Below are 20,106 nucleotides of genomic sequence, written 5' to 3' on the forward strand. Positions count from 1 at the left end.
GTTTCGAACAGTGGAAGCACCGGTGGGACAAATGTATTAGTTGTAATGGAGAGTATTTTGAAGGGGATAAGGTTGTTCTGTAAAAAATTTGTAAATAAATAGCTTTTAAAAAATAATTCCGGTTTTTTTTTGGGTACCCCCTCGTATTCTGCCTCAATTATTTTGAGAACAGAAAAAACTTCTTTACAAAACGACTTTTTTTTTTCACCTGCATTGCTGGGATTTTAAAATTAGAGAAAAGTAGGTTTTTTGGGGAGTTTTAGGATTGGCTATATGGAAGATATCAATAATAATAATAATATATTTATTTGCCTAAAGAAAAATACATCTTTTAGCAAGGAGAGTGTCTTGCACATCTACAACATGATACTCTTTTTAAGCAATTTTATCTTTACACTTCTTAAGCAATCTTTCCTCCGAGGAAAATTTTATTTCAAGAAAATTCATAGAGGGTTTTTCTTTACACTTTTTAAGCAATCCAGCTGAGGCTACAATAGCATGTGAAATCGTGTACTCTTTGTATATATTCATTGTAAATTAAAATTTAAATATTTTATTTTTTTATCTTTGTAATTTTAATTTTAGGTATTGTGAAGATTCAAACTTCTCTTTAGACTTCTTGACAAACGATTTAAAAGTTTCACTAAACAATAAACGTCTTATATCTACACAATGATACTAAAACCTACCTAGACTTACGGAATGGAACTTTGGGGCTCAGCCAATATCTACAAAATCCAATCCTTCCAGTCAAAAAACATTCCATCAAATCGCTAATGCTCCTTTACTTTGTATCAAACTTTACCTTACACTTGTTGATTTCCATGTTCCCTATGTTTCAAGAAGCTGTAAGATACCGTTAGGTTAAATTCTACACTTCAATTACCTCAAATCCTAATCCTCTACGTGTCCTAACTTACTATTTTACCAGGAAATCCTCCAAGACGGTTGAAACGTAGTTGGCCACGCTATCTTCTCAATGAAGTAAGTGCCAATGCACAATAGTGAACTATACTTCTTTGGGAGTTTCAATAATGGGTGAATTCTCCCCTCATGTTACTCATGTATTTATACTATGTATCATGTTGTATCAGCTTCACTTATTGCAGAAATATACTGTAGTTGCGAAATTAATTAAAGTGATTAAAAAAAAAGTATTTTAAATTTCTAGTTTATTTTATCAGACTAAGTTTTATTCAAGTAGTTGTTCTTTTCATTTTAAATTATATGTACAGTGACTCCCATTAATATTGGGACAGTACATACAGAAGTTAAAAATTGACGAAAATTAAAAGTGGCACCCATTTATTCAAATTTTTATAAATTCATTTCATTTTATAATTACTATTAATTAAATAAAAACTATTTAAATAAGTACATAAAAATGTTTTGGTAGATTAAAAAAAATATATATAATAATAAGAGCAAATTCTACCTCTCATAAATATTGGGACACTATTATAATTTATAGTTTGTCCAAGGTTTTGCCCGAATATTTATACAATTTGTAAATATATACCTTAAGCATATATTCAATATGAAATTAATAATTAAATTAGTTTATATAAATCAAGCCAGGTGTAACATGTCGCGCAAAAATACAAATACAACGATTGAACAAAGAAAAATTGTAATTTCTTTGCACAAAGACAATAAAAAGTGTTAGAGAGACAGAAAAACTGATCGGACCTAAAACATCTACTGCGTGGAACATCATTCAGCGTTACCAAAAAGAAAAAAGAATTGTTTCAACCCCGCAAAAAGGCCGTCCTCAACTGCTCTCTGAGAGAGAGCAGCGTTATATATTAAAAGAATTAAAAAAGATCACCGACTTAGTGCTCCAAAACTTCTATGTGAAATTTCTGACATGTTCAGAGAGCAAAAAAGGAGCAGAAACAGTTCGGAGAGTGCTAAGAAAACTCGACTATCATGGTAGAGTAGCCTGGAAGAATCCTTTTGTCAGTAAGATAAATCGTGTTAAGAGAGTGAAATTTGCCTAAAAATATTCCAATGTAAATAGTGACTTTTGGAATGATATACTCTAGCGATGAATCAAAATTTAATGTTTTCCAATCAGATGGAAGGGTTATGGTCTGGAGGAAAGCGAATGCTGAACTCGAAAAGAAGAATTTACAGCCAACTTTAAAGGGTTTTAAAGCTGCACCTCCGGGTGGAGGTGGGTCAGTTCTGGTTTGGGGCTGGATGTCCGCATCAGGATTTGGAGAATTAGTGTTTATTGATGGAATGATGCACAAAATGGTTTATAGTAATATATTAAAATATAATTTGAAAAAAGTGCCCAAACATTTGGTATTTTAGGGTCTTCTAAATTCTACCAAGATAACGACCCCAAACCTACGGCTTGGGTGATACGTCAGTGACTGTTATACAATTGCCCAAAAGTATTCCAAACCTCTCCGCAGTCACCAGATCTTAATCCCATTGAACATTTATGGCAATATTTAGCCAGTGCTTTAAGAAAAACGAGTAATATCTAACAAAAATGAATTAAAACGATGTTTCCTGGAAGAATGGGAAAAAAACACCACCTGAATTAACCAAAAACTTGTTTCACCTATGCCTGATCGTTTGAGGGCTATTGTAAGTCAAAAAGCAATTATTAAATTATTACCAACCAATTATTAAATAGTAGGAGATTTTAAATATTGAACATTTAAACTCTAGCACTTCTGGTGTCCCAATATTTTTGAGAGCCTTATTTCACACTTTTTCAAAAAGTGCTACCTAACAGTTTGGAATTTCATCGATTTATACTTATATATAATTTCCACAGATGTTGCTAATGTTATTTAAAAAAAAAAAATTCCAAACTTTTGTATGTTGTTTTCATTTTCCTTTTAAATCATTTTGTAATAGGTGTCCCAATATTTATTTTTTATTTATTTTATTTATTTATTTATAATTTGTCAACGGGGTGAACCCCATACAAATAGAGTTTGGTATTTACATCATTACAAGTTTAGCAGACATATGATAATCCAACAATGAGAGACCACAATGATTGACTGCAGAAAAACAAAAATAGAAAATTGATGATACAAGAAATTAGCAACAGCGAAGCAATACAAAAAGAAGTGCCAATGACAAAAATTACAATAGCTTGTACAAGAGTAAGTAGTTGAAAAACAAAAAAAAAGAGAATACAATACAATAAAATTGACATGAAAATTAAATTCAGAAAAGAAAGGCAGTAATCAAAATTGATAGTTATTCATTTAATATAAACGATCTGATCTTTAAACAGTTTACAATATAATAGTATAGATTTTTTATATCCTGTTCAGTATTAATGGCTAGTACATTAGGAAACAGCTGTGGGGTAACATTTATAACCTGTGGTATATGATGCTTGCGAAGTGGTTCGTATATCGGACAAACAACAATCAAATGAAATAAGTCCTCAGCAGCCTTATAATTACATATTGTACACAACTCTTTAGGTTTGATGATATAGGTGGTGTTTTTAACCATTAATTTAACTTGATATGTACCAGAAAGCCTCAATTGCGTGAAAAGTTTTAGTATGCCAAATGGCAAGTTAAGGTCAATGTAGGGCTCCTTATCATAAGTAAGAGTGAATAGATTAGTATAAAATGGACTATATTTTGCAGAGAGCAGCAGTTCAAAATCTTTATTTTTTAAAAAATCTTTAAACTTATTTAATGTAGGTGTAATTGATTTTTTAAAAAGGACAGGATTTGTTTCTAATAAAATGGAATTAGAGTGAATTTGGGTGAGCCAGTTATCAATTTGAGAGAACCAGTTAAATTTTATTGAACTATGGTAGTTAAAGTGAGCATGTTTAAGCTGCGAAAAACATATTTTTGGAAGCCTGTTGTCCTCCATACTCAGCAGTTTATTAATCCAGGCTAATGTAAGTTTTAAGACTCGGTAGCTGGAATTGTCCAGCGTAAGTTCAGTGCGGATCAACCATGCAGGGGTATTTTTATTTAGAGAAAATAACTTTTTATAGAAGTGTAAATGTGCTTTTTCTATTGCTGGAAGATACCGAAGTCCCCATATAATAACTCCATAGCAAAGAGTACTCAAAGAAATAGCATCATTCACTCTGATCCTGCTTTTCATAGACGTTATTTTTCCCTTTCGACACAACTCCAGAACAGATCCTACAGCAGAGGAGGCTTTGGAAGCAGCAAATTTAGACTGAAGGTGAAAGAGTCCAGAATCCGAGAATTTAACTCCCAAGTAGTTCCAAGACTGGGCAAGTTCAATTTCCTGCCCCAAATAGTTCATTTTTTTAAGTTTTTTTGCACGACCCCTATGAAAATATACAATTTTTGTTTTGATGGAGTTCACCTCTAAGCAGTTAGTCTTGGCATAACTAGCAAGGATATCTATTTTTTTTACTAAATCAGGCAAAGAGTCAGCAAAGATAGCACTATCATCTGCATAAAGAGATAAGAGGACATCAGTATCTGAGGCAATTGGAATACCCGAGACACCTCTCGCTCGAAAGAATTCTTCCATGTCACTTGTGAAAAGACTAAACAAGTATCCAGAAAGTACCTCACCCTGCAGTACACCCTTGGTTACACTTACCTCATCAGATACAGAGCCACCACTTTTTACCCTTAAAGTTGCATTATCATACATATGTTTAAGGATTCTTATCAGTTTGCCACTCATTCCAATATAATTTAGTTTATGCCAAAGCAAATTGTGGTTCACACAATCAAAGGCTTTCCTGTAGTCTACAAATACAACAAATAAATTAGAATTTCTGTAATCAATTTTAAATTGGATTAAAGTATTCAATATAAATAAGTTGTCTATACATGAGCGCCCTTTTCTAAAACCACACTGAGATTCTGGTAATACATTGACATTATCATCCCATACCATCAACCTCTCTAACATTATTTGAGAGAATATTTTTAACATAACACATAGTAGAGATATTGGTCTATAATTATCAGGAGCAGTCCTGTCACCTTTTTTATAAATCATCGAAACTATAGATTTAGACCAACCGTCAGGGATCTTCTCTTGTTCAATAATTTTATTAAAAAAACAAACTAAATATAATAGCCAATTCTCAGGGAGATATTTAAAATATTCACTGGGCAATCTATCATGTCCAGGAACTTTGCCACACTTTAATTTATGTAATGAAAATTTCACTTCTTCTAACGTTACAGGACAGTCAAGGAGAGGACAAGATACACTAAAAAATAAGTCATTACGGATATCAGACTCCCCATAATAATTCCTAAAATAAACCATCCACTGTTCCATATTAATGAAGTTCAATTGCATATTTTTAGGGCGAAATTTATTGACCGTTTGCCAAAACAATTTACTATTATTACACTGATTTAAACTATTTATTAATTCTTTTTCATAATTTCGCTTTTTCAGTTTAACTACATTCTTGTAATATTTTTTGGAACTGATATAATTCACCTTCTGAACTGCATCATAACCACTGCCCTTGAACAACTTAAAGTAGGTTTTTACAGCAGCTTTAACTTTTCTACACTCACCATCAAACCAGGGACAGTTATTTCGGGTTGGTTTATTTAGATTAACCTTCTTTTGGAAAGTAAGTTTTAACGAATCAGCAGTATCATATAAAGCGGAAACAAAGTTAGTATATAAGTCATTTATATTATCACTATTAATGTTGCCCACTTTAGGGGAACATTTCAGGGTTTCTGCGAATAGTAAACTTTTAAAAGGGTCCCATAAAAGAAAATCTTTAAATATTAAGCTGTTAGAATTATTAGTATCAAGTTTTTTAGTGTTATAATTAAGAATGGTAGTTATAGGAAAGTGATCTGATTGTGATATGTGAGATGTGACACAAAAATCATTAATATGATGAGCAAAATTCAGGTTACACCAAAGCAGGTCCACAACACTTTGACCATTATAATTTATACTGGTAAAATTTCCAGCAGTATCACTTGGTGATCTGCCATTAAGTAAGAGAAAATTATTGCTCTCCAATAGATCAACTAATAGTTGACCTCTAGTGTTAACCACATCATCCTGACTACTGCGACTACCACCAAGATATGTGTTATAAAGTACTTCTACATCAAATTGGTTCAAAAGGCCCATCCTGCAGTTAAAATCTCCTCCCAGGAGTATCAGATTATTACCAAATTTAGATTGCAGGCTATTAAGGGAATCATTAAGAATATCTAGGATATAATCTAGGTCAAGGGAAGGTTTAAAATAAAAAAGACCAATAATAAACACATAATTAGTCTCTGTTAGTATTACTTTTACAAACATCCAGTACTCACACTTCTCAATGACATTTATTTTATACAAACTGTTACTGAAAATGATGGCCAGGCCACCACTTGCCCTTCCTTTACTCTTCTGTTTAACAGCCGGCGATGAGACCATAGAAATATCAGACATGTACGCTGGCAGCTTGAAGGTATCTGAGGCTACCCAGGTTTCAGATAAGCAGTAAATGGTATCTTGAGAAAGTTCAGGAACACTGAGTTTGAAGTTGGAGAAACCTTGTATGTTCCAAAAAGCAACCGAACAGAAGTTTTCTTGCATAGACTTCTTTTCATGTAAATATGGAATCTTCAGTTCATTATGTGCAATTACATTTATGGAGTTACAAGTTTTACCTTTAGGTTTTTTCATTTCTTCTTTAAAAAAAAAAGGTTTTATTGAACCAGTAGGGGATTTCTTTGTTTTCCTTTTTCTGGTGGCACCAGACCTTGAAGAATCAGATCTGTCTGTTTCCGGACCATCAATTTCTGTCTCATCAGATAATGGGGTAGCTGCAAATTGTCCAAACAAATGCTGAATATCTAATTCTGATCTGATTACGGCTGCAGGTACACCTTCCACTTTTCTTACTAAAATTTTATTATTTCTAAACCAAACAAACTTGACTTTCCCCACATTTTTCAGATTTTTCGCCTGTTTAAACAGTTTGTAGGTCTGAGGACTCATATGCTCAGAAATATAAAGTTGAGTATTCAAATTGGCGTCATCAGAAGCATTCAGAACAGAATTTAATGTGTCCCAATATTAATGGGAGTCACTGTATCTATTGTTTATGTATTATTATTATTATTATTCTATATTTTATTTTCGTGTAAATCAGGATGAAGTGTTTTTAATTAGTTTTTGTATATTTTTGATAGTTTTAATAAAACACCCGAGCAGAAAAAAGAAATAGGTTTTATGAAAGTTGGATTTTTAATTTATTGACAACTGCCAGTACAAGTTTCGCTTGGCATTAACTGAGAAGAGGTGGGTTTAACGATGAGATGGTTTCACGCCATGTAAGCGATGCCTTAGCTTAGTAAGTTTGTTTAAATTATAGTTGCAACAATATATTTCCTACACTTTCAAAAAAATATTATAGGTGAAACGTGTGTTTATTGGTTGACCTACATATAATTCTCAGCGTCAATCTGATGTGTGATTAAGACATCGCGCTGTTGCAGCATTTCAATTCTAATTTATGTTTCCTTTAAATTTGTAATTTTTTACTGAATGATAAATAAATAAAAGTAAATAATAAATGAGTTTAGGTTCTCAGAAAGAGACAACTGACAAAAAAATGGAATTCTTACTTTCTACTGTTACTTTTTATTAGGTAAGTTGTCTGTGTGAGCCAGACAATCTTGGCATTCCATATTATTCTCCTAGAAGCTTTAACATCAGTATTTGTTGCCGATTTGCTTCCATCATGCACAGAATTCATTTATATACTTAGGTTAGCACTGAAAATAGAGTACCAACATCTGGTACAAGATCTGTTACCAGTATTGCAGACTGAATATTTTAGAATATGAAACGTTTTTAAAAAATTTAGAAGTTAAAAGAATAACATTTCTCAGGAAAATTCGATTGTTTTGAACGACTATTTCCATTTGGCTATAATTTTCAAGGTAAGTTGGTTTGATACCGTTTTCTTAGAGAATGTTGGTTTTAATTTAATGGATTTTTTGGAGAAACTTGTGATCTCATGGTGTATTCGAATCATTTTATAACATTGAACATGTTTTTTCGAATGAGTTTCAAAAGGCCTTGTATCGGCTCAAATATATATGGAAAATACTGCATACTTGTTCTTCACCTCGAAGTTGGTATTAGAATGTTTCTTACTAAGGTGCACTTAATACAACAGACTAACCCTTAAAGTGTAAGTACAAAGTGCCGATGAATTTGAAGGTACAGAGATAGAGGTAATTACTTAACATTTTGAAAATGATTACATTTATTAAATTGTAAGCTCAGTTATGTTACCAGTGCTTTTAATAATTGATAGAATAACATCATCTTTTGATAATTTAATGATAAGTGGAATTAAATTTCCTTTGGATATAAAATACTATAACTACGATCGGCATCTAACAGGCATCACAATACACTCGATAAAACTCTAAAACACTTTTTATATTAAATACGTGAAATATATGAGTGCCAAACATTTGGTATCAAAATAATTTGTTCTCTTTTGCTAGCTTGTCACAATATTTAAAGGTAGTAAATGTGCGTTAATGGGATTATACAGAGTAGATGTTTGTATTTTATGAGATTTATTTGTCTTTTATTTTGAAAGGTTTTTTTTTTTCCGAGGAAAATTTTATTTCAAGAAAATTCAGAGAGAGTTTCAGGTCAGCAAGTTGTGTAAAGAAATTGATTTGCTAAGAAGTGACAGTGGGTTACAGTTGGCAAGCTCGCGGAATTCATCTTGACTGCTTGCAGTTAGATGGGTTACATAATAATGTACAGTTGCTGTGGTAGAGAAGCGTAAACATTCTCCGGTATACCCCACTTTTAAGCTTAACTTCTTTATATATATATATATATATATATATATATATATATATATATATATATATATATATATATATACATTGTTCAATGTGTTTATGTAGTAGTATTTGATATTCAAATATGCCCCACTCTGTACCGCATTGATTACCAAAGCGTTGCAAATAGCTACCAAAGGACCCAATGGTCAACGAGAAAAACTTTTATCAATTAGTCCGCTAAAATTTTTCAAAATAATAATAATAATAAAATAAGAAACAAATCTACCTTTATTAAGTATTATTAAATTTTCTGCTGCTGCTGTATTTATTAGGGAGATAAACAGTATAGTTATAAATAGTACTAAAGATTGGTGGTGCCAGTGATAATCTTTTCATCTTGTTTTCTTGGTACCAAATAAAAATAAAAAAAAATTCATTGAATTGATTAAAACGCTTATCAAATGCTCATTAGTTGTGAAATTTGTTTCATTGTAAGGTTTTAACATTTTATGACCAATGCACTAAATAATGCCTGTTCGTTCACCTTTAGTCCTGCTTACTGTTGCTCTAATAGTCCTAGTGTTTTTCAGTAGGAAATCTAGCCGATAATTTTCCTTCTTAACTCTTTGAGGCAGACGATTTTAAAGAAAATAAAAGCCCTAGTTTCACAGAATTTCTTTTATTATAAAAAAATGGAAATAAACATTCATTTCCATTATTTTACATATGTAACCATCCCTCTCAAATAATCATTACTCTCGAAATAAGAAAAAAAGAAAAGAAAAAATTAATAACATTTCAATAGTCCTTTTTTAGTGTGCGGCACTGGTATTGTATAATACCACTGTGCAACTAATACTTTATATGATGTTCATTCAAACACAACTTTTTACCAAAACAAAGCGGAACTTTGCAGACAGTACAGCACTGTCCTTCAGCCCACTGTTCCTTGAAATGTTAAGTTCCATATTTTGACCCAATTTTTTATAAACAATATATGAATTAACAACGGCTGCATCCAAATAATAGAACAGTATGCGGTGCCACCCTTTTTTACGTATATTGTATTATGCAAATTTGTTAGATTAGTGACATTTTTATCAATATAACTACATAGATATCTGCTCCTAGGGTCGTTATACATATCACATTACATTAAAAAATGCAATAAATTTTCAGGGTCAACATGAATTACGAATCGTGCATATTTCCGAGCTATTTAACTTAAAATGTTCATTATTAAGGTAAAAAGAAGGCAAATCAAAATTAGATAGACGAATTAGACAAACCAATCAATGCTTTTTAATGGAACATCTAAAATTCAAAGTACTCTTCACCAACCTTTAGATAGCTAAAATATCTAAATTCCTGATTATAATTTGAATGGATGGCCCTATCGATATCAGAGGACAACAAATGGTTATAGAATCGCTCATCAATATTGTTTATTTCAGTATTAAAAAAGGCTAGAGTTTTTGATTCTAAAAATATGTTCAGAACAGATAGGCAATAGACTTTGTTCTTAAATTGGGTATACCAGTTATAATTTACATTATTATGATTGCAACTATCGATTACTTTTAAAGCATTAAATACGATTTTAGGTAGTCGCTGGTCAGGTTTATTTTCGTATTTTAACGTACCATGAGACCATACAGAACGGTATCTTTTCATTAATAGGATGTACGTTTATTCTCTTGATGTTCATGTCCTCAATCGTACCATATACGATCAAACTTATGAACTACAAAAATACTGACGTTTTTACTCAGGGTTAATTTGTCTTTCGGCAAAAAAAACTACCGTATACAAATACACACACTAATTTTAACCATATTTGTTTTCTGTTAAAGCGTAGCTTTTTTCGAATAAAGCTTTAACCATCCCGAGCTATTCACTTGTACAATTTTACTTAGACTGTTTATTAATGGAAAATGTAGGAAAACGCCTGAGCAAAAATGTAATTTTTTAATTCAAGTCCATTTAAACAAGTATGATTTTCCCTTGCCGAAAGTTACTTCATAAGTCGGTTATTATTTTCATCATATATTTTGTAGAATTATTCTTTGCGTTTTGATTGCCCTGTTCAAACAGTCACACACACACTCATCAGTATTTCTTTATTGTAACACATTTAATTTCTAAACTCAATTTCACCCTTTAGTTTTAATTTAATTGATTTTTGGGATTTATTGTAATTACTATTAGAGGCATAGTAAACATTGTTTTTTAGGTAGATGTTTGGTGAAATATAGTTGACTGAACTAAGGATAGTTCAGAAACATCTTCAATTTACAATATACTAAATTGTTTGACATATTAAATAATATAATATTTTTTTAATTATTTAGAGCTCTTGGCGGGATTACTTCTAACTTCTATAAAATTAGTTTGTGGGTTTAATCCTTGTGATATTGATGATATTTGGTGAGTTAGTGGTGTTTACAGATTGTATGCGCTTGACAAGATTCTATTTCATTTTTTTGTTCTTTAATTTGAAACATAGCTTACTATAGTTTGTGTACATTAATTTACAATAGAGCTAAGTTGTTTTCACATTAATTACAAATATCAGTTTTGTAAAACATTCCACGAAGAACACATTAAAAGTACCATAGAGATGATTTCAAAGCCTCTGTATGTTATTGTCATAATAAAAGAAATTTTTAATTATATTGTTCGTTTAAGGTCTGCTTCAGAACATTCGTTTTTTGGACGGACTTTTGTGATCGACACTGCCACAGAACCCATTTAAAATTTATTTTCCTTGATAAATTAAAATGACAGACCTGCATGTTTGTCTTGTTTATACATGACTTTAAAAAAATCTTACCGTTTATATGATTTGCATGGGCCAAACAAAATTTTTCTTACAACATAAACGTTATTAGTTCGAAGTTTTAATGTTCTTCTTCATGAACTATGGAGGTGATTATGTGGCAGTGGGAGGTATGTGTTATAAGTGGAAACAACGGCCAAACGACCACTTAATTTATCATATAGATAATATCATTTTTTTAATAATTTTAATTATAGTGGAATAAATGTCTGACATTTTTTTTCTGACTCATGTGATTTTTAAAATGTTATCTTTCTCTTACCAGCACGGAAAAAATTGATTTTCATTAGTTAAGTACGTGTTTTCTTGTTGCAGAATTGAGATGCGATTGTTTGGACGCCGCAGTTCTGATCCAAATCCACAGTTGGTTAGTCTCGCACGATTGTCCCCTGACTCAGAAGATGAAAGCAACTGCAGATCCAGATCGGGACATGTCTCACCTGTCACCTTGGGTCCGTCTACTCCATTATCGGCATCGCCGGCCCTCACCAGGAAAGGTAGATATTTGATCATAATTGTACAGCTTCTTGTTTCTTTCCTCACAGCAATTTATCTACTCACACGTCCATAATTAAGATAGTGTTAAAGGATTAGTTGATCATAACGAAAGGTACAAATAAATTCAGGGAGAATAGTGGAGTTTTTCAAGTGAAAATGTTAACTTTTACCTCATCCAACATCTCTTAGAAAACCAATAATAATATTTCAATTATGTAAATGAGATTGTTTACTATGTTTAGTGTTAAGTTTTTTGAAAATGGTTTAGAACCGTTTTCGAGTTATACTCGTATTTATTATTTGTGTAGTTTTATTCCAGTTTATCTTTTATGTATATTTTGAGGGCTCGAAAATATCAACATAGGCCAAAAATTCTATTGTTGGAACCTTTGACTTCTGTCATCAATGTAAGTGTGGAAAAAAAACCAGTCCTATTTTTTCAAATGTATCATTTTTTTTAATGCGGAATCTCTTTTTATTAGAAAAGTCTGTTTATAAATTATATAATATATAAATATTATATAATATATAGTAGAACATTTAAAATATCGCCCATAATGTTGTTGTATAAAAAAAAAAGAAAAGTTAATTAATGCCTACTTTTATAGATGGGCTTTACGCCCAGTTACCAAATTAGGTATCATGGATGTTCTAATAGTTGTTAACTATAACTTTCGGTAGCTGACAGTTACCATGGCATTGCCATACTCTGCATTTAGAAATCAGTACGTTCTTAAAATGTAACTGTGACCTCCTTCTAAATTTTATAATCGCCGACCCGAGAAAATGAGATATTTATCGGAACAAATACTAATCTAATGGAATGGTATATTGGTTGGGTAATAGTTTAATTTTTTTTTTTGAGATATTCTGTTCCCCATACACATACAGGCTATACGCAATAATAATAATAATAATAATAATAATAATAGGATGACAAAATAAATGTCAGTTTCAGTCATGGTAAACTTTATTATGCCGAGCTTTCGACCTAGGGACTAGGTCATCTTCAGGGCTGTGGAACATATTTACAGTGTGTTAACAATAATTATATTACAATGAATTACATTAAACATATTCATTGTAATATAATTATTGAATGAATTACATTATACATTTTCATTGTAATATAATTATTGAATGAATTACATTATACATATTCATTGTAATATAATTATTGTTAACACACTGTAAATATGTTCCACAGCCCTGAAGATGACCTAGTCCCTAGGTCGAAAGCTCAGCATAATAAAGTTTATCATGACTGAAACTGGCATTTATTTTTTCATCCTATTGAAACTATGAATCAGTCACCAAAAATAATGAGCAGTAATAATAATAATAATAAATAATAATAACAACAAAAATAATAATAATAATAGAAAGTCATGCTAATTAGTTGCTTTTAATACTGTGCTAAAATTTCATTTGCCACTATTTCAAAATATTTACTTGTACAGTTTTTCTAGGAGTGGCCACCTGGGGGAAGAAAGTTGGACGCAGATGGGGCCAGTTGAAGAAGAGCGATTCAGCGGAAGTAGTCGATTCATCTAGTAGAAATAATAGTTCAATTGCTGGCGGCCTAGCTGTGTCCGGGATCTGTCGGCCGAAACGAGTATCAAGGGTGGAGTCGTTAAGACAGGTGTTTGGAAGAGCAACGCTGCATTCCTCGCACAATCGTCCACTCCCAGGTAAGTATTTTTTTTTTTTTTTTCAGTTTTGGCACTTAGTTTCAGAGTGAGTCTGTAATTTGAGATTTTTCACGACTTTCTCTTTCTGGAATTATTGAGCAATTCTCTAAAACCCAAAGGAAATATCATAAAAAAAAAATAAATAAATAAAAAGAAATTAATTTCCTGCAAACAATTTCATGAATTACCAAAAAAAAAAAAAAAACCAGCCTGGTGAGAATTTGTAAGTCAGAGACTTTCTCTGACTCTAATTATTAAAATAATTGTATCTTCCAATCTTTACAATTTACTATACTATAAAAAATTTTACTGGAAGTCTTTAGTTATCTATATATCGGTTGGACCTCTCATCAATTAGTTATAATCAGTAAGTAAACTAAAGTTAAAGTAAACACTACTAATTGCGCCACTGTCAAATTCGAAAGTAAATTTTCAATCTATATATTACGCCTCCGAAAAATTCGAAACTAATTGTTTCAATAAAAGTGATGGTAATGTAAATAAATAAACATCCCAAGTTAATATAGGCATCGTTAGAGCTGTTTTTGAAAAATAAAAACCTCAGATTTCTGTTATTATAGATTAATATTTGGATCAATAAATTGAATAACAAGTTTATTCAGTAACGAAAAATTAAAAAAATCATTTTGTTAAGATTTAGTCTTCCGGTAATGGAGTTTTCTTGAAACGTGGCATTTTAAAAACATATTTGTAATATAAGGCGGTATTTTATTCTGAAATGATACTTTAGAGGGAAGTCTGTTTATAGAGTATTCAGAGAATATTGATTTTAGTGAGTTTTTAGAGGAGTTGGCACGACATAATTCATTTAACTTTGCCTTTCTATTATTCCAAATCTATAAAAGAGTGAACTTTTTTAATTTTCAGGTACGTCATTTATAAGCAATAAAGATACTCGTGGCAGATCCACAGCGCATGCAGCTAACTCGAATAGGGTGCACAATGTAAATACGGCGAGCACGCCCACGGCCGCGGACTCCGCTTGGATCAAAGCTGCATGTCAACGTGGACTTAACGATCTGCACAAGTTAGAGAAAGCCATAAGTGGATCTAGCAGCAGCTCACCTGCAACACGTAGCAATGCCCCCAACGTGCATCAAGCAGGACACAAGAATCAGTCCGGATCTGGAGCACATGCAATCGAACCTCTGATCGAGAATCCGCTGGAAGACCAAACTATGTCTGCGGCCAGCAATAAATTAAGAGTACCAACTAATTCTGCAAGTGATTTTGATAAAAGTAAGTACGAATTTGATAAAAGAATTCTGTAATGACACATTCACTTAACCAATACTGATGTCTGTATGGTTTTATACTAAATGCTTAAGAGACTGATCAACTAATCACAGTTACTTATTAGATTCCCCTTTTATTTCCAAATTAAATTTGTGTAAGCTAATGGGAAAATTGCTGGCGTACTTTTAGATTAGATGATCAAAGATATTGTGGGTACTATTTATTGAAGCCAAAAGAGACATATTGTGCCGAACCTTCCCAGTTTTAATAATTGGGACTTCTGCTTTTTACAAGCTCTACGCTTGCCCTCCAATCGTTTCTCGTATTATCTTCTCAAGTGCCAGAGTGCATTCTAGATATAAGTCTTCCTTCTTACCTCTTCAGCTCTCATGGGTCATGAGCTCATTCTTGAAGGTGTAGAAGTTACTCTCTGAACAGTCTCGGTCTTCGCTACTGGGTCCGAGTGAATGGATTTGCCTTTATCGGCCCAAATTTGTATAGCAGGCTTTCCAATCCAGAATTCTAACTCCAAAAACCCTTGTCCTAGTTATCTCTTCATAACGTCACCTCATAACTGAAGGGAGAGACTTGTGCATGGAGAGAGTACCTACTTCCCGCCGGTTTTTGCTGCTTTACAGTATTTTATGTGTTTGAATCTTTGGAATTTCAGTTGAAGGCGGCGGAGTCGTGGAACGAGCGTCGCCACATCTCCGAGAAATTTACAACTTCTTGCACGCCTTAATTCAGACGAAATGCGAGGAGAGCGGTTACGAGAGCGAGACAGGTGTCGGAGATCGGGGCGCAGGTAGAGCTGGGGCAGCCAGACCTGGCCGCAGTCCCTACCTAATGACATCCAACGAACACGCTTTCAGCCCAGTCCTTTACAACGATCATCTAAATCATAATTCCACCATCAGGAGGTAGGAGCGTATGTTTAGTTTTTTGTTTCACATTATTGCAAGGTTTACATTGCTTACTTATGCAAACTGGTTATGGTAGATTATTGATGAAAATGAAGCAATACTTCTAAGCAGACATGTATACATGATTCGCACCTTTATCTCTATGTGTATTATTCTCCTCAGATGCTGCAAAATTATTGTAATTTTTGTAAAATTTCATTATTATGATTGTAATATAAGAACAGTATGGCAAGTGGGTTATCGTTAGAAGTGTCACCAATTATGAATACATTGCCCTTCCATTACAATGTAGTTCCATTTGTTGCTGAGAGTTCGGCCAGGCTACAACATGCGGTAGGCAACGGCGGAAGGAAGGAATAATGTATGGGGTTCAAGATTGCTTTCTTAGTGCTGAATGTGTCGCTTCAACATTTCTCTTTCCAACTGCTGTAAAATGAACCTTAACTCTAAATTTAATGATTCCTTTTTTGATCTCACTGGGAAAGTGACAATGCTGAACTTTTTAAATTCAGTACCAAATAGTACAACTTAGTTAGGTTATCTGGGAAGCAGTAATAATGAAGATGTGCCCTTCCTCAGTTACGTGCCAGTTTGGCTTTCAATATGCAGGTGGATTTGAAAGGGATTAGTGAAGATCAACCGAGAGATTTTGCTGCTATACTTTGCCCCAAAAGCTTCTTGAATGGGTAAGGGCAACCTCTCAAATAAGTAGGATGTCCCGACACAAGAATTCGAAAGTTTTAGAATACAGGCTATCATTATCTAATCACAATAGCTGATAATTTATTTTTCTTGCCAACAGGGAGGCTCGATCAAGAGTAGATGAACTAGGAAAGGAAGGCCCTAGAATTCCAACAAATGAAGAAATTAGAGCCATTCAAAGTCCGTCCACAGTGTACGATTTACCTAAACCAATGCATACACGATGTACTCCAAGCCAGGCTGACTTGGAGAAGTCATGTTATCGCATCTCAAATGTTAGTCAAAAAATTGATTATTTATAAGAAAGAAATTGACCATTTTTCTCAAAAAAAGATCGTTTTTTAGGGCTAAATTAAGCCGTTTCTTATTTTGAATGATTTTAATTAACTTTTATTTGATCATTCAGACGTGTAGTAATAGTAGTCTTGACAGTAAATGAGTCGGTAAGGTAAGAAAGAGAGAAATACCACTGTTAAGAAGTAAGAAGTGCATTTAACCTAAGAAATATTTACTTTAATTTTCACATTCAACCAACGGAGAGAATTAAGAAGATATGGAGTAATGTGTTGGTCTTTCTTCTGATGAAAAATACAATCAAACTTTTTTTAGTTGCGTTTAGTGTACTACTTGCCATTGGTCATTGTACACCTGACAGCAGTAGTCAAAATGAGTAACTGGTGAAGCAGACTTATGAGGTCAGCAATTTACAAAGAGCTTTAGAGTATTTGTTAATTTTATTTTAACTGGTATAACGTTTCGCTGATTCTGTTTGTAATTGCTTTTCTTTACAGTCCACAATAGTTCATTATTTCAGATAATGCCTAGATTATTGCTATATTCACATAGGGAACAGATACTCCATTTATTTCCAGATCGGATAATTCTTGGTGGTCAATTCTATTAATAAATCTGATAATCATCTTTTACCAGCCCTTTATTTTTTCGAAATGTTAATTTTTAAGGGTTTGTCTCAGCCCAGGAATAATAGAGCAGATATTTACCTGTACCTTATGAATTCTAACACTTATTAAAGCAGGAGCACAATGATGATATGTCTGAATATATATCGTGAGCTTGCAAATATAAATTTAATCGTAGAATAGATGAATAGAATATAATAGCTCGGGATCCTCAAGGCTGGGTATGGTATCATTGACTTTATCTATAACTGTAATTCTGGCCGGTTTTAGAGGAAGTGCAACAGAGCCAATCCAATTGAGAATGGAGACAGACCCAGCCAATTTATACTGTAAAAAAGAAGAATTTACTTAAATAAATGCCATTTAAAACCTACTTTTTTTATGCATACCGCCCCTTACATAAGCCTTAGACAACTAGCTATGACAGCTAAAAATTTATACTTCAGCACAGATTTAAACGAAGTCGATTTATAGTGTTCAAAATAAGGAATTAGGTTAAATATTATTTCCTTTATAGCTTCATCTTGATTAATTTGCTGTTTGATCAGGTAAATTTACATGGATCCCGAGCAACGACTGGGGTGTCCTCCCGTCTTGGACGACCACCACTGCCGGAACGTGACAGCGAAATCACGTCCTCAAATAGTCCTAGACACCCACCACCACAAGCACCGACCGGAATGCGTAAATTTTCGTCAAATTCAGCCAGCAGTGCTCGCGATAGAGAACACATCCTTAGCAACAGTTCTAGCAGTCCATCGGGCCGACTGGGTCGACCTAAATCATTGACCCTGTCAATCGTGACGGTGACCCTGCACAAAGGACCGGGTTATAAGTCTCTTGGCTTCAGCATTGTCGGCGGCACAGACTCACCCAAAGGACATTTAGGAATATTTGTTAAAACTGTTTTTAAAAGTGGACAGGCTGCACAACTTGGTACTCTCAGGGAAGGTAAGCTTAACTTTAGATTGTATCATGCAACGAACTTACTGCTCGTAAGAGCAAATATTACAAAGGCCAAATTTAAATCGCAATAAGCTCAAACTTAATTTGAACAAGTTTTTCTTCAGGTCCTTTTACTTACATTTTAACAGAATGTTGTAATACAGGGATTCTAGGGAAGTTGTCATGTCAGATTTCCCTCATTTATTAAAGCTTAAGTGCAATGAACTTGTATAATATTGTAGCAGACATTTAATAAAGTAAATTAGAGCTTTAAGAATTGCAGTCAGAAAAGGTTTTTTATTTTTCATACAAGTTTTTTTAGTTTCGTTACTGAGTGAAATGCAAGGATTTAAGTTTTAAAATCGTAGAAGTTCAAATGATATTTCGTTTAGATACTTAGATAAGATCTTACAATACGGTTTTGGTCAAGATAAATCAGGTTGGCAAGTGACTTTATTTTATTTATTTCTTTTTAATATTTAACTTATTAATTCTTTTTAGTTTTCTGCGATTTTTCATAATATATAGACTCAGGTAGATTTATTTGAAATAGATTTACGCCTCTCTTTGAGAAAACTTTTTTTTTAAAAATAAATGTCGTTTTATTTTATTGAACCTATTTAAAAAAATTAGAGCTATCGAATATTTCTTTATTTGCATGCGCAGGAGACGAAATTATCGCTGTCAACGGGACAGTACTACAAGGCTTAACGCACAGCGAGGCGATCTCCGTTTTCAAGGAAATTAAAAGCGGTCCAGTGATGATGCACGTAGGACGCAGGGATGCACTGCCCTCTAGGTAAAGATTCAATAATTTAAAGATGTCGTTAATATTAAGGGGCTTAAAAAATAGTAGTTCCAGTTTATTAATTTTTTTTAAATTATTTTTCAATACAGTAAGCAAGAATAAAATGACTGATTTATATATAAATAAACAAAAATATACATATGCTTGCGTGCAATAGGGTGCCAGTGTGATCGGCAACCATGGCCCCGCGATCTTCTAACTGCTTAACGCCAACTCCTAGGTTGGCTGTCATATAGCTCTGATGGCTAAGTACCGGCTACCCACATTGGATGGTTACCATTCACGCTGGCACCCTATTGCACGCAAGCGTGTTCATATTTTTTTTACACAACTTGAATTAATATTAATATTATTAAAATTAAGAGAAGGGAGAGTTTAGCGATTAAATGTGAATACTATGTATTTTGATTTTTGTTCGTTAACCTTAACTCTCCGCTGTGGAGCTAAGGTTCAATGAGTTGAAGGTGGCTTTGAATGTTTCCGACGGCTGAGACAATGGTGTCATGATATAGATGAAGTTAATTGTTTTAAGATGGGTAGGGAGATCTACGGTATAAGCTTAATAAAGCAGGTGAGTATGCTTTCCTATGGGACCCTAGAAGAGAAAGGGTAGACAAGATAAAAAAAGATTTTTAGTGAGATTTGGAAATTCTGATTTGAGAGATATGATCTAAGAATAAGATAAATAAATAAATAGATCTAGGATACCCTTGAACTTGTACAGCAGTCCCGGGTACCAT

At 32.9% G+C, this 20,106-nt stretch overlaps 1 protein-coding gene across 2 annotated transcripts in view; it reads left to right on the forward strand.

Annotated features, from left to right (window-relative positions):
- Positions 1 to 20,106, forward strand: part of a (arc) — a 50,412-nt gene that overhangs the window by 28,022 nt on the left and 2,284 nt on the right. The window contains exons 2-8 of one of the 2 annotated variants that reach the window (XM_074143140.1): positions 11,938 to 12,119; positions 13,581 to 13,811; positions 14,700 to 15,071; positions 15,739 to 15,988; positions 16,794 to 16,968; positions 18,162 to 18,564; positions 19,225 to 19,357. In XM_074143140.1, the coding sequence (XP_073999241.1) occupies positions 11,945 to 12,119; positions 13,581 to 13,811; positions 14,700 to 15,071; positions 15,739 to 15,988; positions 16,794 to 16,968; positions 18,162 to 18,564; positions 19,225 to 19,357 (1,739 nt within the window). In that variant the 5' untranslated portion in view covers positions 11,938 to 11,944. The remainder of the gene's footprint in view (positions 1 to 11,937; positions 12,120 to 13,580; positions 13,812 to 14,699; positions 15,072 to 15,738; positions 15,989 to 16,793; positions 16,969 to 18,161; positions 18,565 to 19,224; positions 19,358 to 20,106) is intronic. The other variant, XM_074143141.1, reaches the window with a different exon arrangement.

This window comes from Rhodnius prolixus, unplaced genomic scaffold, assembly GCF_049639745.1.
Source record: "Rhodnius prolixus isolate KJV_2025 unplaced genomic scaffold, Rpr scaffold_12, whole genome shotgun sequence".
In the NCBI taxonomy this organism is placed as follows: Eukaryota; Metazoa; Arthropoda; class Insecta; order Hemiptera; family Reduviidae; genus Rhodnius; species Rhodnius prolixus.